General features: G+C 53.5%; 1 protein-coding gene across 1 annotated transcript; it reads left to right on the top strand.

Annotated features, from left to right (window-relative positions):
• Nucleotides 1-500: 500 nt before the first annotated feature.
• Nucleotides 501-15,929, top strand: LOC120405449 (mas-related G-protein coupled receptor member H-like). Its single transcript, XM_039539121.1, has 2 exons — nt 501-660; nt 14,639-15,929. The coding sequence occupies exon 2, from the start codon at nt 14,645-14,647 to the stop codon at nt 15,647-15,649; it is 1,005 nt and encodes a 334-aa protein (XP_039395055.1). The 5' UTR covers nt 501-660; nt 14,639-14,644; the 3' UTR covers nt 15,650-15,929.
• The last annotated feature ends 4,556 nt before the right edge of the window (nt 15,930-20,485 follow it).

Consider the following 20,485-nt stretch of genomic DNA (forward strand, 5'->3'; position numbering starts at 1 on the left):
CTCTAGTCTCCTGCCACCCTGTTGCTCTACCAACTAATCTCTGATCTAATCTAATGTAGGGTTTACTTTATTTTAGGGATGTAATAATGTCAAGAGGGTGGAGGGCAACATTATAATGGTGCGAGGGTGTTTGTGTAGGACAAGTATTAGTGGTGGAGGTCTGTGATGGGGTGGAATAGGCCCAGAGGCAGGGCCGCCCAGAGGGGGGGCAAGTGGGGGAATTTGCCCCAGGCCCCAGGCCCCACAGGGGCCCCCACAAGAATATAGTATTCTCTAGTATTGCAACTTTTTTTATGGAACGAGCCCCTGAAATTCCTTTGCTCCAGGCCCCCTGAATCCTCTGGGCGGCTCTGCCCAGAGGCCCCCTGCTGGAGGCCTCAGTGTCCTGCCACATCCGTCCCAGGAAAAGAGTAGTAGAGGAGTCCTCCAAGCTACATAGAGAGGCTGAGGGGGTTGCAGCCAATCAGGGGGTTGCAGGCTAGTATAAAGGCACTGCAGTGTAGACCAGAGTCAGTTGCTGCTCAGGGCCTGAGGAGTGAAGCTGGTGCTCCTAGCAGACTGAAGTCTGCAGCACCATGGACAGCTCAGAGCTGGCAGGGATGGAGGAGTGAGGAAGAGCTCATGGTTGGCTGCTGGGACTGAACATAGAAGAGCCCTGAGGTAAGGGTGAAGCATTGGTAAAGGCTGGGGCCACGGGGAAGTGACACAGGGAACTGAAAGCAGTTTAGTTAAAGGGACACGGCAGCACATGGCTGCTATTCTTAGGGTCCCTGGGTGGGGACCCAGAGTAGTGGGCAGACCTGGGTCCCCTCCATAAGCCACTGGGGAAGTGGCCTGCAATTGGACAGTGAAGGAGATCTGAATTGTTAAGAGTCCCAGGTGGATAGAACAAACCAGAGTGAGCGAACAGACCAGAGTGAGCGAAGAGTCTCCAGGGTGGAAGCCCTGGGACACAGTCTCCTACTAAGGCCAGAAGCACCTAAAGACTCTGTTGGTCTAATGCCTGTCTGAGTTCTGTACAGACTGTGACTTGGCCGGAGAGCTGAGTCACTAGAAACAGCCAGAAAAACTTCCAGAACGGGTCACCACAGACTGAAAGACACAGACACACACCTGAACATGGCTAAGGGGTTCATGTTCATTAGGAACTGGGGAAACATCTGGGATGGGAAGGGCCAGGGTGACCACAATGGCGTAGCCAGGTTCTAACATCAGGGGAAGCGAACACATAAAAATAGGTGCCACCCGCCGCCATATCATAAATGGCTATTAGCCAGGATGGGTAAGAATGGTGTCTCTAGCCTCTGTTCGTCAGAGGATGGAGATGGATGGCAGGAGAGAGATCATTTGATCATTGCCTGTTAGGTTCACTCCCTCAGGGGCACCTGGCATTGGCTACTGTCGGTAGACAGATACTGGGCTAGATGGACCTTTGGTCTGACCCGGTAACTCCTCACTTAATGTTGTAGTTATGTTCCTGAAAAATGAGACCTTACGCGAAACGTTGTTAAGCGAATCCAATTTCCCCATAAGATTAATGTAAGTAGGGGGGGTTATGTTCCAGAGAAATTCTTTTCACCAGACAAAAGACATTATATCCATACGCTGTATAAGTTTTAAACAAACCGTTTAATATTGTACACAGCAATGAATGATTTTGAAGCTTGGTTGAGGTGGTGGAGTAAGAGGGTGGGATATTTCCCAGGGGATGCTTTGCTGCTAAATGATGAACTAGCACTCAGCTGAGCCCTCAAGGGTTAAGACGCTGTTGTTAATGTAGCATCACACTCTACAAGGCATCATGGACTGAGGCAGAAGGGAGGAAATACAATAGATGCAGGGAAGTAGCTGCAAACACTTCCCTGCACTAACTGAACATGATGATGAGCCCACGCTATCTAGCTGGAGCGCACCACTCCCTCCTCGTGACAGCACATGCACGGCTGCACAGGTGCTGACTTTCCAAAGTGCTGGGGGGTGCGGGCATGAGTGAGAGAGAGAGAGATGTGCATTGCCCCTTTAAGTACGCTGACACCACTTCTAGTATATTGCCCTTTTATGAAGATCCGCCCATTCAGAGAGGAAGCAACAGCTTCCAGTCCGCTCCTCCTTTCTGTCCTCTCCTCCGCTTTGAGGAGCGGGGGTACAGAGCTTGGGGGGCAGGAGCAGGGGGACATCCTGACATCAGCACCCCCTCCCCCAGCAAGCAGGAAGCTCCCGGGAACAGCTCCAGGGCAGAGGGCAGGGCAGGAGCAGCAGGGCAGTGGGGGGAGGGACAGCTGAACTGCTGCTGAGCAGCTGTCAAGTCACATACCTTACAGGGAATTTAGGGGAGCTGATGAGGGGTGCTTTCTCTAAGGACGGCCCTGTCTCCACGTCTCTTTTTTTTTCCCCCTCACAAAGCAGAGCTCATTGGATTTCCTGTACTTCTTCTCAGTCCGTTACCCTTAAAGTGACAGAGCCTGACAGCAATCAGGACCTCCCTCAAAACGAGGAAAGCAGTAGGGACAGGAGCAGTTACAGGCAGCCGGGGTCTTCTTTCAGAAATAGGAATTAGGGCTCTGACAGGGAAGGCATGCAGCAGCTTCTGAGCTGCTTACCAACCCCTTGCACTCCTCCGTCACAGAACCATAGAATATCAGGGTGGGAAGGGACCTGGAGGTCATCTAGTCCAACCCCCTGCTCAAAGCAGGACCAATCCCCAACTAAATCATCCCAGCCAGGGCTTTGTCAAGCCTGACCTTAAAAACGTCTAAGGAAGGAGATTCCACCACCTCCCTAGGTAACCCATCGAGAAGATCTGGGATTAGTCAATGCCTGGAACAAAGTACCAATGATGAAGACAATAGAGACACTTTTAAAGACCATTTATACAGTCTTCTGCAGATCCTCAGTCTGAAGAGGACAATTTGAGGAAATGGCAAATGTCACAGAAAATGAGACTATTGTTTAAACCTCTAAATGAAGTGAGGTGGCTATCGAGACATTTCACTGTAAGTGCCTTGATGTGTAATTACGAGACCCTTCTTAGATACTTGAACATGAAATCTCAGAAAACAATAACCCGATAGCAAAGTACTTCCCAACTATGCTCTCTGACAATAATTACCCTATCACTAACTGCGTGAAATGATGTCTTATATGAATTAGCAGAACCGACCAAATGCTTTCAGAAGAGCTCTTTAACAAGAGTGGAAGCTGTACACTTTGCAAGGGCCCGGCTGACCACAATGGCGTAGCCAGGTTCTAACATCAGGGGAAGCGAACACATAAATATAGGCGCCACCCGCCGCCATATCACATTACTAGTTACATACTTTTACATTTGTAATACATATTTATTTTGTACTTAAAATAAAAACACAAGAATGATATTGTTTTATAAGTATGTGTGTTATTTTGCATTTAAAATATAAAAAGGTTTACAGTATTGTATATAAAATCAAAACATAATAAAAACACGTGTTATTTACTTATTTTATATTTCATACTGTAAACCTATTTTAAATGCAAAATAACACATGTACTTATAAAACATCATTCTTGTGTGGCCCCTGAAAGCAGGCAGCACACAGGAGCAAGGCGGGGGGGGGGGCACAGTCCCCCGCGTGAGAGAGACAATCGGACAGAGGTGGGTAGGGTCTGTTGGGGGTTCGCATGGGGAAGAGGGGGTGGGGAGCTGCACTGGGAGACTCTCCTATGCAGCACCTAGCCATGCTGGCTTTGTGCATCATGAGGCACTCGGGAAAAGGAGGCAGCAAGAGAGAGAGGCGGAGGAGGAGGTGCCCTTCCCCTCCCAACTGGGTCTATGAGTCCCTGATCTCACAGAGTCTCAGCGCTGCAGGCACCCAGCCCCCAGGTACTGGGCTGCAGTGCAAGCTAGAGGGGCTGATACAGAGAAGTCAGGACCAGTCAGAGCACTTCCCATGTCATCATGAAAACTCACTCCTGGAAAGCTGGGTGAGGTAATATGGCGGGGGGGATATATTTTATTGGACCAGCTTCTGTTGGAGAGAGAGACAAGCTTTTGAGCTTTCACAGAACTCTTCTTCAGGAAGAAGACAGAACTCCATGAAAGCTCAAAAGCTTCTCTGTCTCTCTCTCTCTCTCTCACCAACAAAAGTTGCTCCAATAAGAGATATTCTTCTTCGAGTGATTGCTCCAATGCATTCCAGTTAGGTGTGCGCGCCGCGCGTGCACGGCTTCTCGGAACTTTTTTCCCTAGCAACCCCGGCGGGCCGGCTGGCGCCCCCTGGAGTGGCGCCGCTATGGCGCTAAATATATACCTCAGCCGGCCCGTCCGCTCCTCAGTTCCTTCTTACTGCCCGTGACGGCAGTTGGAACTGTGGAGTGCTTGATAGCTCTTCACATCCCTAGCTTTCTCTAGTTCGTTGTTGTACATAGTTAGCATAGTTAGTTATAGTTGTTAAGTTAGCAATAGTTCGTGTTAGATAGATAGGCTAAAAAAGGGGGGGTCTCCCCCTTTTTTTGCCTTAGCCGGTGCGGGCTCATGCCCAAAGCACCGGGCTTTAAGCCCTGCACGGTGTGCCAGAAACCGATGCCCGTAGGAGACCCGCACGACGCGTGTCTCCGCTGCTTGGGCGAAGGGCACCGGACTGACAAGTGCCAGATCTGTTTAAAATTCAAACCGCGGACTCGCAAGGATCGAGATAGCCGCTTGAAACAGATCCTCATGGAGGCGTCCCTCCAACCACCGGCACCGCCCGCACCGCTTCCGCGGCCTCCCGTGCAGGACATACCGCCGGCACCGACTGCGGCACCGCCGGCGAAGAAAGCGGTTGCGAAGACTCGGCACCGCTCGCTCTCGCCCGCCAGGAAACAAAGACTGGCGAAGGCTCTGGCTCAGGCTCGCGTGCAGGACTCCGCCAAGGCGACTCCGCAGCCTGCAGCCCCTGTGGTGCCTCTGCACAAACAGTGCACTGCACTGTGACTCCGGCGCCGCAAGGGCCGTCGAGTCCGGCGCCGCCTCGCTCCCCGGTGCCGTCCGTGGTCGAGCCTCGGCTGCCGTCGACGCCGGAGACATTTACCTCCGCACGAGAGCTGATAAAGCTCATAGAGGCTCCAGGCCTCCGGCCCCCGGCACCGCCGGCGCGGGCTGTCGTCTCCAGGGGCAAACCGGCAGCAATGGTCCGGCCACCCTCCCTGGAAGCAAGGCGTGGACATCGGACACGGTCCCGGTCTCGTTCCCGCACCGTTGACAGCTTGCCGTCCCACTGATCGCGTTCCCGGCACCGCACTCCATCGCGGCACCGATCGCAGTCAGCCCGTCGGTCAAAGTCCCGGTACCGCTCCGCTTCGCGGTACCGGTCGCACTCCCGACGTCGCACCAGATCAAGGTCACCACTAGCTCGGCACCGAAGGTCTCAGTCCCGGCACCGTTCCCGGCGCCGCGACTCCCGCGGACGCTCCAGGCATCGCAGTTCGCGCTCTCGGTCGAGCTCCCGGCACCGGTCGAGCTCCCGGCACCGCGATGACCATGGTCGGTCTCGGTATCGGAGATCTTACTCCCGGTCGAGCCCCCGGCACCGGACCAGCCCCCGGCACCGGTCGAGCTCCCGGCACCGGTCGAGCTCCCGACACCGTGGAAACAGTCGAGCGAGGTCGCCTCCCCGGCGCCGACGGGAAGAGCATCCCTCGGCGGTATGCCCTGGACCTTCCTTGGCACCTCCCTGGCCTTCCCGCCCTGAGTCGCTCGCCTCCGGCGCAGAAGCCTATGGGCTCCCGCCTCCGACGCCACCACCCCAGCCTAGCGGGGCCCAGCAGTGGGGTTTTTGGGTCCCATGGGCACAATACGAGTCGGACGCTCTGCCTGTTCCGCCGAGGCCTCCAGGGGCCCACCGCACTGTCCCAGAGGCGTCGATATCTCGACCACCGCCATCCCCACCACCAGCCGTTCCGGTGGCGCCAGACGGCCCCTCCGAACCCCCAGCCCACCACGCAGTGGACCCCTCCTCGGCTGAGGTCGTTCAGGAGTTATCCTCCTCATCCTCTCCCGATGAGGCAGTGGCCGGCGCGGCATCAAGGGAGCCGCCCCCCGTTGATGCGAAGGCGCATCAGGACCTACTCCGCCGTGTGGCGACGGCCATGGACCTCCCTGTCAAGGAGGTAAAGGAGGACGAGGACCCCATCACGAACGTGGTGGGGTCAGACTTGCCAGTCCGGGTTGCGTTACCTTTTGTACGCACGGTCCAGAGGAACGCTACCACCATTTGGCAAACGCCCGCTTCTGTGCCCCCCACAGCCAGGGGCGTGGAAAGAAAGTACTCAGTCCCTCCCACGGGATATGAGTACTTGTATGTGCATCCAACTCCAGACTCCCTGGTGGTACAGTCCGTTAACGAAAGGGAGCGTAACGGCCAGCCGGCCGCCGCCCCAAAGGCGAAAGAGGCACGGCGGATGGACCTTCTCGGCCGAAAGGTCTATTCTGCAGGGGGCCTGCAGATGAGGATCGGTAACCAACAGGTCCTCCTGGCCAGATACGTGTTCGACATACTCACATCCCTGGCCAGGTTCTCTGACCTCCTGCCGTCAACATCCCGCCAGGACTTCACCACAATGTTGGAAGAAGGGAGGCGATCCTCTCGCTCCTCCATTACAGCCGGCCTCGACGCGGCGGACTCAGGGGCACGGACCTTAGCGACAGGGGTCACGATGCAGCGCATCGCCTGGCTCCAATCTTCCACCCTGCCTCCAGAAGTCCAGTTTACTCTCCAGGACTTGCCCTTTGACACCAAGGGGTTGTTTTCGGAGAAGACGGATTCGCGGATCCAGTCGCTAAAGGACGGCCGGGTGGCGATCCGTACACTCGGGATGCATACGCCGGTGACGCAGCGCAGGCCATTCCGCCCGCAGCCCTCCCGCTATCAGTCGCGGTACCGACCCTACCCGGCTCGGCGACCGGCCCAAAATCGCCGTCGCCCATCGGGCAACCGCCAAAACCAGGGCCAGGCCGCTTCCAAAGCCCCTCAGGCGGCGAAGCAACCCTTTTGATGGGACGCACGAGGGCTGCATATCACTCTCCCCTCCGGATCCTCCCCGTTTATTTCACAACCGCCTCTCCCGTTTTTTCTTGGCATGGTCCCGAGTAACATCAGACAGCTGGGTGCTCAGCACGGTCCACTCGGGTTACCGTCTTCAGTTTGTTTCGCCCCCTCCTTCCCACCCACCTTCCCTGTCCCTCTTCAGGGACCCCTCTCATGAGCAAGTCCTCATACAAGAAGTCCAGACTCTGTTGAGCATGGGTGCCATAGAGGAGGTGCCTCCCTCCAGGCGGGGCAGGGGATTTTACTTCAGGTATTTCCTCATCCCCAAGGCGAAAGGCGGACTACGTCCTATCCTGGACCTTCGCGGGCTGAACAGGTACCTACTCAAGCCCAAGTTCCGCATGGTCACCTTGGGGACCATCATTCCCTCCCTGGATCCGGGAGACTGGTTTGCGGCCCTCGACATGAAGGACGCCTACTTCCATGTCGCTATCTACCCCCCTCATCGGCGCTACCTTCGGTTTGTGGTCAACGACGCCCACTACCAGTTCGCCGTGTTGCCATTCGGCCTTTCGACTGCCCCCAGAGTATTCACCAAATGCATGGCGGTCGTCGCCGCAGCCCTGCGACGGAACCACATACATGTTTACCCGTATCTGGACGACTGGCTGATTCGCGGTCTGTCCAGGCAGCTCGTGGAGAGTCAGATCGTAGAGGTCCTGGCCCTCTTTCGGCGTCTCGGTCTTCTCGTCAATACCGAGAAGTCAACTTTGATTCCGACGCAGCGAGTCGAATTCATTGGGGCGGTCCTCGACTCCACGGTGGCCAGAGCCTGTCTCCCTCGCACTCGACACCAGACGATGGTCTCCATCATCCGGGGCCTCGTCAATTTCCCAACTACGACGGTGCGGTCATGCCTCCGCCTCCTGGGCCACATGGCTTCGCACGACGTCATCACAGACGCACGACTTCACCTCCGTCCGTTTCAGTCCTGGCTCGCGACGGTGTACCGCCCGCATCGCGACGCCATCGACATGGTGGTCACCGTCAACAGGGCGGCTCTCGACTCCCTCCGCTGGTGGCTCGACCCGGAGGTCGTGTGCGCCGGAGTCCCATTCCACCCTCCTCGGCCATCGGCAACGTTGACCACGGACGCCTCTGCGCTCGGATGGGGGGCTCACCTCGGAGACCTGCACACTCAAGGCCTCTGGTCAGCGAGCGAACTCACGCTCCACATCAATGTCCGCGAGCTCCGAGCGATCCGCTTTGCATGTCACACCTTTCGGACCAACCTGCAAGGCCGCTGTGTGACAGTGTTCACGGACAACACAACAGCAGTGTTCTACGTGAACAAGCAGGGCGGAGCCCGCTCGTCCCCCCTCTGCAAGGAGGCGATCCTCCTGTGGGACTTCTGCGTGACCCACTCCATTCACCTGGAAGCGTCCTTTCTTCCGGGAGTGCAGAACACGCTAGCGGACCATCTCAGCAGGTCGTTTCTCTCCCACGAGTGGTCCCTCCGTCCCGACGTTGCACACATGATCTTCCAGAGGTGGGGGTTTCCCCGGGTCGACCTCTTCGCCTCCAAGGCGAACAGGAAGTGTCTCCAGTTCTGCTCGTTCCGGGGGCACTCGCCGGGCTCTCTGTCGGACACTTTCCTGTATCCGTGGCAGGCTCACCTCCTCTATGCCTTCCCCCCGTTTCCGCTCGTGCACAGAGTGCTCCAGAAGCTTCGGAGGGATCGAGCCACCATGATACTCGTGGCTCCAGCCTGGCCGCGGCAGCATTGGTACACCCTGCTGCTCGAGCTCTCCGTTCGGGAGCCCATCACCCTCCCATTGTGGCCGGACCTCATCACGCAGGACTTCAGCAAACTCCACCATCCGAACCTGCAGTCCCTCCATCTTACAGCCTGGTACCTGCGTGGTTGACCCACGCAGAGAGGGACTGTTCGGAGGCCGTGCACCAAGTCCTGCTTGAAAGCAGAAAGCCTTCCACTCGTACCACCTACATGGCGAAATGGAAGAGGTTCGCGCTCTGGTGTCACCAGCAAGGGCTCAACCCATTTGTGGTACCGGTCCCTACCATCCTAGACTACCTATGGTACCTTAAGGAGCAGGGTCTGGCGGTTTCCTCCTTGCGGGTCCACCTCGCATCGGTGTCCGCCTTTCGTCCATCAGCCGAGGGTCGAACCATCTTCTCCAATCCGATGGTCTCCCGCTTCCTGAAGGGCCTCGACCGCTTATACCCGCCAGTGCGTCGCCCTGCCCAGACCTGGGACTTGAACCTCGTCCTGGCCAGGCTCATGTGTCCACCATTCGAGCCTATGGCCACGTGTTCTCTCCTCTACCTCTCCTATAAGACGGCCTTCCTGGTTGCCATAACATCAGCAAGGAGAGTCTCGGAGCTCCGAGCGTTGACGGTGGGCCCCCCCTACACCGTCTTTCACGCGGATAAGGTGCAGCTTCGTCCTCACCCGGCCTTCCTGCCAAAGGTGGTCTCGGCCTTCCACCTTAATCAGGACATCTTTCTCCCGGTCTTCTTCCCGAAGCCCCATGCTTCGCCCCGGGAACAACAGCTCCACACCCTCGACGTCCGTAGGGCGCTGGCGTTTTACATCGACCGGACAAGGTCCTTTCGGCGTTCCACCCAGCTCTTCATTGCAGTCGCTGATCGCATGAAGGGCGAGCCGGTCTCTACCCAGCGCATTTCCTCCTGGGTGACTCAATGCATCAGGTCATGCTACGAGCTGGCTCACGTGACACCATGCCGACTCACCGCTCATTCTACGAGAGCGCACGCCTCGTCAGCCGCCTTCCTGAGCCATGTCCCCATCCAGGACATCTGCAGAGCGGCCACCTGGTCTTCGGTCCACACCTTCGCCTCCCACTATGCGTTGGTGCAGCAGTCTAGAGACGACGCAGCCTTCGGCTCCGCGGTATTACACTCCGCCACGTCTCACTCCGACCCCACCGCCTAGGTAAGGCTTGGGAATCACCTAACTGGAATGCATTGGAGCAATCACTCGAAGAAGAAAAGACGGTTACTCACCTGTAGTAACTGGTGTTCTTCGAGATGTGTTGCTCCAATCCATTCCAGACCCGCCCTCCTTCCCCACTGTCGGAGTAGCCGGCAAGAAGGAACTGAGGAGCGGACGGGCCGGCTGAGGTATATATTTAGCGCCATAGCGGCGCCACTCCAGGGTGCGCCAGCCGGCCCGCCGGGGTTGCTAGGGAAAAAAGTTCCGAGAACCGTGCACGCGCGGCGTCCACACCTAACTGGAATGGATTGGAGCAACACATCTCGAAGAACACCAGTTACTACAGGTGAGTAACCGTCTTTTACCTCACCCACCTTGTGGCTCTAATTTCCTGGGAACAACAGGGCTACACCAACACCGCATACAAAAATGCAAGATTCACATGAACAGCAGAGTGACCCCCATCACACCAGGACACTATTTTCACAATTCATCTCAGCATAATGTCATCATCACACCAAGGCAGTAGCACTGTCAGCACAAGCACACTGGGATCCACACAGCAGGACAGTCGTGTCAGTTTAGCTCTCAGTCTCTGAGTCCATCCCCACTAAGCTAAGTCCAAAGGTTCAGCTAAACACAAGGGTACCTGCAAAGAGCTGTACTAACAGCAGGATCTACACTGGCACAATAGGAGGAGTTGCATGTCAGGGCACTGATTCCCAAGCCCAGGGCAAGGCAATATGGGATCCAGGCACCAGGTCCTTAGAACCAGAATTTGTACTCACAGGAGAGCGGGATGAAATTAGAGAAGTGACAGAAGGCAACTCCCAAGAAACAAGGCATTGACCAAATGGCTGGGTGGATGTTAAACCACCATCACCAGCCATTGTGTGCAGCAAGTGAATGGCAATTAGTAACTTAATGACCACCATCCCCAGAGAATTACTCAGCCCTGGGACTCAGCAATGCCTCCCCCTCCTCCCCACATGATCAGAAGCCCTTCCCTTAGGAGACAATTCAGGTTTCTCCTGATAGGAGAGGGAAAATCAGGCTACCTCGCCCTGCCCCCCAACATGGTGCCTGGACTTGTGTTTGCCAGAGCACATGGACTAAACCAAACATACTACAACAGCAGATAGTTCTGTTCCAGCCTTCCCTTGGGAGACGATTCCATCCACACCCGAAGGCAGAGATTGTGCGGCTATGACGTTTCCCTGATAGTCTCAGTTTTCCTCTCCTACTCCCCCACCTCTATCCCTTCCCCACTGCCTCTTCCCTTCCACCCCTCACCCCCTAAGAGGCAGTCACTCAGATGCCAGGGAGGGGGAAACCAAGCACACTACATGGCCACTGTCTCTGAAAGGCAGGCGTCTCTGCCTGGGCAGGGAGGGCAAGCAGGGACACCACACCCAACAGGAGACCAGGAGATGCACCTCCCCTCCCACTAATGCCTGTCCTGGTCCAGCTGCCTGGGTGCAGGGGATGTTTTTGGAGATGCCTCTGGCTGAGCCCCCTGCCCCTCACCATGCAGATGGCCATCCCACCGGCAGCCAGGTGCTGGTTCTCACAGCCACCTGGGGGGTTTCCAGTCCCCCCTCCAAGCCACCCTCACCACAAGAAGCTTCAGAGCGGAGCGTGGGCCCCACCCCTGGTGCCATGGTAACCCCACCTAAGGCGGGGCTTTTTTGAAAATGTGCTGAGAGGAAGCTGCTGCTTCCCCTGCACCCCACTAGCTAGGCTATTGGGTGACCAGACAGCGAATGCGAAAAATCAGGACTGGGGGTGGGGGGTAATAGGTGCCTATGTAAGAAGAAGTTCCAAAAATCAGGACTGTCCCTATAAAATCAGGACCTCTGGTCACTCTAGGACCCAGATCCACAAGATGAGAGGACAGTGTCGTGGAGAAACAGTCTCTTGGAGCAACAATGTGGAAAAATCTAATTGCATCGAGCACAAGAGATGAACAATTCAGCTGTGAATCTATTCTAAGTTTCATATCATTACTGTGTAATCATCTGAATGAAAGTTTTCCAGAAAAGCAACTCTATGAATGACAGGGGCGGCTCTAGGTATTTTGCCGTCCCAAGCACGGCAGGCAGGCTTGCCTGCGGGAGGTCCCCGGTCCTGCGGATTCGGTGGCATGCCTGCAGGAGGTCCACCGAAGCCACAGGACCAGTGGATCCTCCGCAGGCAGGCCGCCGAAGGCAGCCTGCCTGCCACCCTCGCAGCAACCGGCAGAGCGCCCCCCGTGGCTTGCCGCTCCAAGCACGCGCTTGGCGTGCTGGTGCCTGGAGCCACCCCTGATGAATGGGCAGCTTTTCACTTTGCCTCACTTTCACCACAACAAATCAGTTATGAATTTGGTACTGAAAACATTAGCAAGCTAGTTGATAAATACAGAAAAATTTTGGACCTTGGTCAAGTGAAGTCATCTGCCCAAAACACCATGGAGGAGGAGGAGTTCATTGTGAACTATTACAATGATTACAAATACATAATTGCAGAGAAACATGAAGCAAAGATGATGACAAATTTCCAGGAAGTGGTGACTTTCAGTCTACAAAATCCAGAACAATCCAGTGTAGTTTCACAACTGGTGGATATATGTGCAACCTTTCAAGCTTCCAGTGCTGATTGTGAGTGTGGCTTTAACCTTATGAATAATATCAAAACTCAATCATGAAACAGACTGAAAGAAGATCACCTGGATATGCTAATGAGGATCAAATTTCACACTTCAAGTGGTGGAGAAGTAAACCTTTACCACTCTTCCAGTGTTTATATACAGTGTCAAGACAGAGGAGAAAAGGTTCATGATCAGTGGCAAGTATCTGCCCCATCATCTGTCTTGCCAACTACTGACTCAGGGTCTCATTCCAGTGACAGTGATTAGTGGTCTCCTAAATCAAGAAAATAAATAAAGTTATTTCTTTCATGTGTCAAAACAAAATGTTTAATTTTATGTCACAAGTCACAACAAAAGAGTGTGTGTGTGTGTGTGTGTGTGTGTGTGTGTGTGTGTGTGTGTGTGTGTGTGTGTGTGTGTGTGTGTGTACACAATCCTACATAAAGGAACTAGATAAAAAGCTTTTTTTTGTCAAGCCAAGGAACATAATCTTTAATGTCAAGGATAAAGAAAGTGTAACAATTATTTTATTTCATGCATCAATACTAATGATAAAATATTTTGTTTCCAATGTCAAGATAATAGCTAATTTTGTTTTATGCCTCAATGGAATAGATACATGTACGTTCCTAAAAGGCCACTGAATGCGTTCAATAAAGACCCAGCTCCCCTCCCTCATTTGCAGTTTCAGCTGGCCACTGGACCTACCAGGCAAGACGAAGGACTATAAGATCCAGCTGCAGAACCTTTTGGTGGGTGGGTGTGAATGGAAACATATGCTGATTTTAATGCTTAAATTGTACTCTCAATACACGCAGCATATTGCCTTATCCCCTTTAAAAAGATTCTGTGTGCTTCTTAGAAGCATAACAGTAGCAAGGTGCCACACAACCATGAGTACCCCTGGAAAACATCACAGTTATTAATGGGGGACTGAGTTAAGGTTGTGGATTTCCTGATTCCAGACCATGTCTGCCTAGCAGATAGTTTGTCCTTCTTAATACAAACCTATTTACCACAACAACAATTTTAAAATATACTCCCAGGAAATCTGTCTTTAGGGATATGTAGAACATACACCACGTACCAGACTCATGTGTTGAGGCCAATTCACACACTAGTTACCACAGTAACTATTACACCCTAAATACCCAAGAAGCCTTTCAGTTATAACTGGGCCATTTTGTGGTATCCATCCCTTGAGTTTTAAGCTTTGACGAGCCATTTCCTGTATGTTTAGGAGAGTGAAAACAATCACAGCAGTGAAACAGAATGCTAACGCTACCAGTTGTTATAAAGTGCTCAGTGCTTACCGGCAGTTTTGTGATCCCCATGTTCCCTTCCCGCCCTCCCCCCCATGCCCAAAGTGGAAGGATATTTCCCAACAGAGCCTGGCACATATTGTATGCCAAATGCTGCCTAGAGACAGTCAGCTAAATTCTTAGTGCTTGTGGCACAGAAAATTTTCACAAGATCCTATGGGGAGGATCACAGTGACTGAGACACGGAGATTCTGAAGCAGACCCGCTCCTGCCCAGCTTTTGTAAACACACTTCAGGTGCTGAGAGGGGTAAGAGAAGGGTTTGCTGGATAGATTCTTTGGGTTTTTGCATTCATCCAATGGGGCATACTTTATACTGAGAAATCTCTCCTCTGATCTCTACCCCACTATCCACAACCCTTTCCTCTGCCAGTCCTGTCCAGACAGGACTGATGGCCCCTACCAATTTCTCTTACTCTCTCCCTCTCCATATCTCCCTCTCTGTATCTCCCCTTCTCTCTGTGGTTGTCTCTGTCACTCTTCCTCTATCGAGGCTGGTCCCCACCCATTCCTCCTTCTCTGTGCCTCTCTCTGTCCCCACCTTCCCCCATGGCCATTATCTCCCTGGGTATTTCTCACTCATATTCCTTGGGATCTGGTTGTTCCAGGCCAGGAGGTTGGGGAGGGGCTGAAATGATCAGTGAAACTTTGTGCTGGGAATGTCAGAGTCACTGATTTCCAATCCCCCTTCTGCTCTCTGCTAACAGGTGCGCATGAAAGACAAGGAGACACTGGCATCCCTCAGCAGAGGTTTAATGATGACTGAGCTGAGCACAACGTCCCTGCTTCCGACACAAACCAGCCCAGACTATAGGTATAATAAGACTGGTTGCCAAATACACAGTTTAACTAATGTGATCCTTAATGGTGTCACTGTGCTCATCTGTCTCTTCGGGCTGGTGGGCAACGGGGTCGTCCTCTGGCTCCTCAGCTTCTTCATTAAGAGGAATCCCTTCACCATCTACATCCTCAACCTGGCCGTAGCAGACTTAAGCTTCCTCCTCTGCCTGCTTGTTTGCCTCATACTTTATACTGTGGAATCTCTCTTCTGTTTCTATGAATTTCAGCAATTGCTGAGGTTTTTTCTCCTGCTGGTTCTGTTCGCCCACAATGCCAGCCTGTACTTCCTGACGGCCATCAGCGTTGAGAGGTGTCTGTCTGTCTTCTACCCCATCTGGTGCCGATGCCACCGCCCCAAGCACCTGTCTGCCCTTGTGTGTGCCCTGCTGTGGGCGCTCTCCTGCCTGGTAACCGGACTAATGTCTTATTTTTGTTATTTTCATGCAACTGAACACTGTCCGATGTCAGACATAGCCATGTATGTTCTGGATTTCCTGATTTTCGGTCCCATCATGGTTCTGTCCAACCTGATCCTGTTCATCAAGGTCCGACATAGCTCCCAACAACGTCAGCCTGGAAGGTTCTACATTGTTATCTTGCTCACCGTCCTCTTCTTCCTCGTCTTTGCTGTTCCCTTCGGTATCCAGCGCTTTTGCTTGGATTTTAATAATGTTAATATCCCCATTGAGATATGTAATGCACTGGCCTCTTTAAACAGCACCATTAACCCACTTATTTACTTTTTAGTTGGGAGCTACAGGAAGTGGCGGTTCAGGGGCTCTGTTAAGGTCGCACTCCAGAGGGTTTTTGAAGAGCATGCAGATTCCAGAGAAAACAGAGAAGCCACCAGGACAGACACAATGGAGATGGCTAATTAAATCCCTACAGCACCCAGCCTCAGAGACCTTATTGTGGATGTGGAGCTTTATTAATCAGTATGAAAATTAGCAGCTTCCTACTTGTTTAATTTTTCTCTAATTTTCCAAATACCATATTTGTTTGGCACTTGGTTATGATGTTATGTCTGTCTTGGAAAACTCGTCAGCATGGTCTCTGGGCCTATCAGATATATTTTACACATCCCCCAAGTTATATCTCCAGTGAGTGTATATGTATGCAAGGTGACAGTACATGATTTCTGCTTCTGACTACAAACCCATCTACTAGAAAGAGGGATTGGGAAAAAAAGGCATTTTGACAGTGTGGGCATGAGAGGAAATAACATACTGACATTAACATCGATGGCAACTTTATTATATTTGCCCAAAGCATAAGAACTAAAAAGAACAAAAGTTATTCTAAAGCACGAAATACATATAAATATCTATCTAATTAAACAGCATACACATTGCCCAATTCAGTATTAAGTATGATCATTAGAAAATTTAAATAAGTCCAGTGGGACACAAATAAAAGAGCAGTGAGTGAGGGAAATGTAATGGCTAGAGATCACCCAATAGCTATAAATAGGGGCCCTACCAAATTCACAGCTGTGAAAAACACGTCACGGAGGGTGAAAACTGGTCTTTTGTGTACTTTTACTATATCCAATACAGATTTCATGGGGGAGTCCAGCGTTTCTCAAACTGGGGGTCCCAACCAAAATGCGGTTCTGGGGAGTTGCAAGGCTGTTGTAGGGGGCGGGTCGCAGTAGCGCCATCTTTACTTCTGCATTGCTTTCAAAGCCGGGCACTGGAGAGCAGTGGATGCTGGATGGACGCCTAGCTCTAAAGGCAGTGCCACATTAAGTAGCAGCGCAGAAGTAAAAGGGGCAATACCATATCGTGACACCCTTATTTCTGGACTGCTGCAGACAGTGGTGCTGCCTTCAGAGCTGGACTCCCAGCCAGCAGTCGCAGAGCTTCCTGCAGCTGGGGGAGGTTCCTGAAGGTGGGTCTGACACGGGACTGGCACCTGCAAGGGAAGAGGAAGTCCCATCCCTCACCACGCTGGCCAGAACCCAGCAGCTGGAGCTTGGCATAAGGTTGGAGCCCTCGGCCAGGGCACCTCCAGCCCTGCCCCTCCTCGGCTCCAGCCCAGCGCCCCGGAACTCGGGAGTTAAAGGCACTTTGGGATGCTCTGGGGGGAACTACGGAAAATCCCCCCCACAATCACAGTACCCTGGGCAGTCGCCCACCCATAAGGCCAGCCCTGCTCCTCCCCAACAGATTGCGCCCAGCCAGCAGCTGCTGCTCTCTGGCCACCCAGCTCTGAAGGCAGCGCCACCACCAGCAACAGCGCAGAAGCAAGAGTGACAACAGCATGAGCCCACTACAATCGCTTTGTTACCTCCCCCATAGCCTCCTTTTGCATTGGGACCCCCACAGTTACACCACCATGAAATTTCAAATTTCAGTATCTGAAACCATGAAATTTATGATTTTTTAAAATTCTATGACTGTGAAATTGACCAAAATTGACAGTGAATTTGGTAGGGCCCTGGCTATAAGAAAGGAAACAGATATGGAGTCCCAGTCCCACTCCACAGCCATATGGCTGAAGTTTATATTTCAAATGTTTTCTCTCTTTTGGCCACCTTCTCTGTATCTTTAATTGAAGGATAAAAAGTGTTTTAATGGGAGGTGCCAAGAGTAACTTGAAATGAAACTGCTGGGCCACAGTCACCTATGTAATGTTGTAACAGTGTACAAAGGTATCGATAACATCGTCTCCCTTGTGGGCCCAAGACACCACAGAGTTACCCACACAACAGATGTTTAGCCATTTATCTCATGCTTGGCTAAAGTTCAAGGAAAGGAACTGGGCGTGGTTGGTACTTCCTATTGTTTCTGGTGTGAAGAGTGAAAGACACCACAACTGGTGACAAGGCTGGGAGCCTCACCCAGAGATGCGGTGGCACAGAGAGCGACTGTTAGGCAAGTGAAAGTTAAATGACAACTGCACCTCTTTCAGATTTGACAGAGATGCTAGTGCTTATGGTTTGGGGGCAGTATTGGCACAAGCACAAAGGATCTGAGAGGATGGTGGTTTTGTTCAGCAAAAGTCTAGTTCTGAGAGGGCACCACATGGAAGGAACTCCTGCAGTGGTTAAATCTAGAGAACATTTTCATCAGTATTTCTATGGGAGGAATTTTTGGTCAGGACAGACCATGCTGCCCTGCAATGGCTCTTTAGATTCAGGAATCCTGACGAACAGCTTGCCATGTGGTTGGGAAAACTACAGTGCTGCGATTTCCCATTCATGCACAAGCCTGGCCATAAGCATAGCAAGGCAGATGCCTTGTGTACATGGCCTTGTTGGAGAGACTAAATGCAAACATTCCCTTAGCAGAAGAGCAAACAATTGTTAGCTCACAGGGATGTGTGTACTAGGGAGTAGATGGTTGCCTCCTCTCATCCAATAATTTTCAGAATTGCACAAGTTCCTTGTTCATCCACTGGAATAATGGAAGTGGGGTTGCAGAAATGGATGCCAAAGCAACTAGAAACTTCCCAAAGAAAGGACCCTGATGTCAGAATAGTGTGACTGAAAAATCAATTTGCAAATAGAGCCACCCTGGAATGTAGTGGACCCTCACTATACCACTGTAAAAGCTTTCTGATTTGGAGGTGAAAGATGGAATATTGTATAGGTGATGGGAGAAGCCAGAAGGTGATGGGTACAGGTATCATATGGTTGCACCAAGTACATGGACAAAGGAGGAATTTTCATTGGACAAGTAGCATTTCTATTGGGCAATGTTGTGGTCCATGGCCGTCCGGCTCTGCCTCACTCCTTCAAACAGCCAAGTCATAGGGGCTTGTGAGTCTTTGGCCTAGACTCCTGGCTAGGCAGACAACAAGTAACGGTCTATAGCTCAGGCCCTTTGAGTGGGACAGAATCAGAAACAGTTTTCAGTCTAGCCTCCCGGCTAGGGCAGGCAGTGACCACAGTCTGGGGTTATGCCCCTCAGGGTGGGGCCACATAATAAATAGACTGTAGTCCAGGCCTCCTGGCTGGGCTGATGACCTGGACAGTCTCTTGGATCCTCCAGATGGGGCACAGCAGGGAGCAGGCTATAGCCCAAAGCCTCCTGGCTAGGGCCAACAGCAAACGAAACAATATGGAGGGCTCACTACCTTCAGGCTGGGGCAAGCCACAGGTAAGGTGCAGGCCTTCCAGCCTAGTGAGTAGGCCACCACCTCAGGGGTGGGGTTGGCAGCAAGGGGTAGGGGCATCTGAGCCCATCCTACTCCACTGGGTTCCAGCCCAGGGCCCTAACAGTGGTGGATGATCCCGCCACTGGGTCAGTGGGGATCCTTCTGAAACATCTCTCAGCAATATAACGGGATTAATGTCTGAGTTCCCTGGGATACTTCCTACCACCCTTCCTTGATGTGGCTCCATAAGTTCTCAGTCTCCTCGGGGTAGATAGCAGATAGCACTCCCAGCAATTCCTCACAGCAGTCAGTTTCCTTCGGGATCAGGGTGCGGCACAGCTCAATCCCTGATCAGGAGCTCCACAGTGAGGCAGAGACATCTGCCTCCTTCCCTGGCTCCAGCCCACCACTGTTCCCCCCCGGGGTTCCGCCCATTCCACCCCTCCCCCACTACAGCCCCTCAACCCCTTTTGCTCCTTTCTGCCCCCCACCCCCACCCCTCAACTGTGGCCCCAGGACAGAAACTCTGTCAGCAGGGAGTGAGAGCACCTCCAGTTCCAGGGCCACGGGGGGCGGGGGTCCAGGTGCTGCGGCTTCCCCCGTTACCCCCTGCACTTCCGTTGGGGACCAGGGTCGGGGCGCGGGGGCTTCTCCCACCCCACCCGCCTGGCGGTTCTGCCAGAGAGCGGGGTTGGACCCAGGGGCTTCCCCCGCCACTCCACAGCTTCTGCCAGGTACACATGGGGGTTGCTGGGGCTTCCCCCGCCCAGGGGCTTCTGCCGGGGACAGTGTCAGGGACCACTGCTGACCGAGCCGTTAAAAGTCTGGTTGGCAGCACAGCAGGGCTAAGGCAGGCTTCCTGCCTGCCCTGGCTCCACGCAGCTCCCGGAAGCAGCAGCATGTCCCCCCTCCAGCTCCTATGCACAGGGGCAGCCAGGGGGCTCCACACGCTGCCCCTGCCCCAAGTGCCACTTCCACAGCTCCCATTGGCTTGCCCAGCCCAAAGCCCCTCCCATACTCCAAATCTCTCAGCCCAGAGCCCCTCCTGCACCCCTCATCCCTGGCCCCACACCAGAGCCCACATCTCCAGTCTGAGCCCTCATCCCCCCCTACACGCCAGCCCCCTGCCCCAACCTGGAGCCCCCTCCCTCATCCTGAACCCCTCATTTCTGGCCCCAACCCAGAACCCAGACCCCCAGTCCAGAGCCCTTCCGCCTTCCCACACCCCAACCTCCTGCCTCAGCCTGGAGCCCCATCCCATACTCCAAACCCCTCAGCCCCATCCCCCAGCCCAGATCCCCCTCCTTCACCCCAAACCCCTCATCCCTGGCCCCACCCCAGAGCCCACACCCCAAGCTGGAGCCCTCACACCTTCCTACATCCCAACCCCCAAAGCCAGCCCAGTGAAAATGAGTGATTGAGTGAGGGTGGGGAAAGCGCGCAACAGGGGGAGTGGCCGACAGAGTGAGTGGAGGGGGGAAGGCTCAGAGAAGGGCAGGGCCTCAGAGGAGAGGCAGGGCAGGGGGTGTTCGGTTTTGTGCAAGTAGAAAGTTGGCAACCCTGGGCCCGGGTCCCGAGTCAGACTGATTTGTGTGTGGACGGGAAAGGGGGCT

This window comes from Mauremys reevesii, linkage group 4 (assembly GCF_016161935.1).
Source record: "Mauremys reevesii isolate NIE-2019 linkage group 4, ASM1616193v1, whole genome shotgun sequence".
NCBI lineage: Eukaryota > Metazoa > Chordata > Testudines > Geoemydidae > Mauremys > Mauremys reevesii.

Bases quoted from the DNA above. Each gene is read 5' to 3' on its own strand.
- LOC120405449 (XM_039539121.1), top strand. From the start codon at position 14,645: ATGAAAGACAAGGAGACACTGGCATCCCTCAGCAGAGGTTTAATGATG.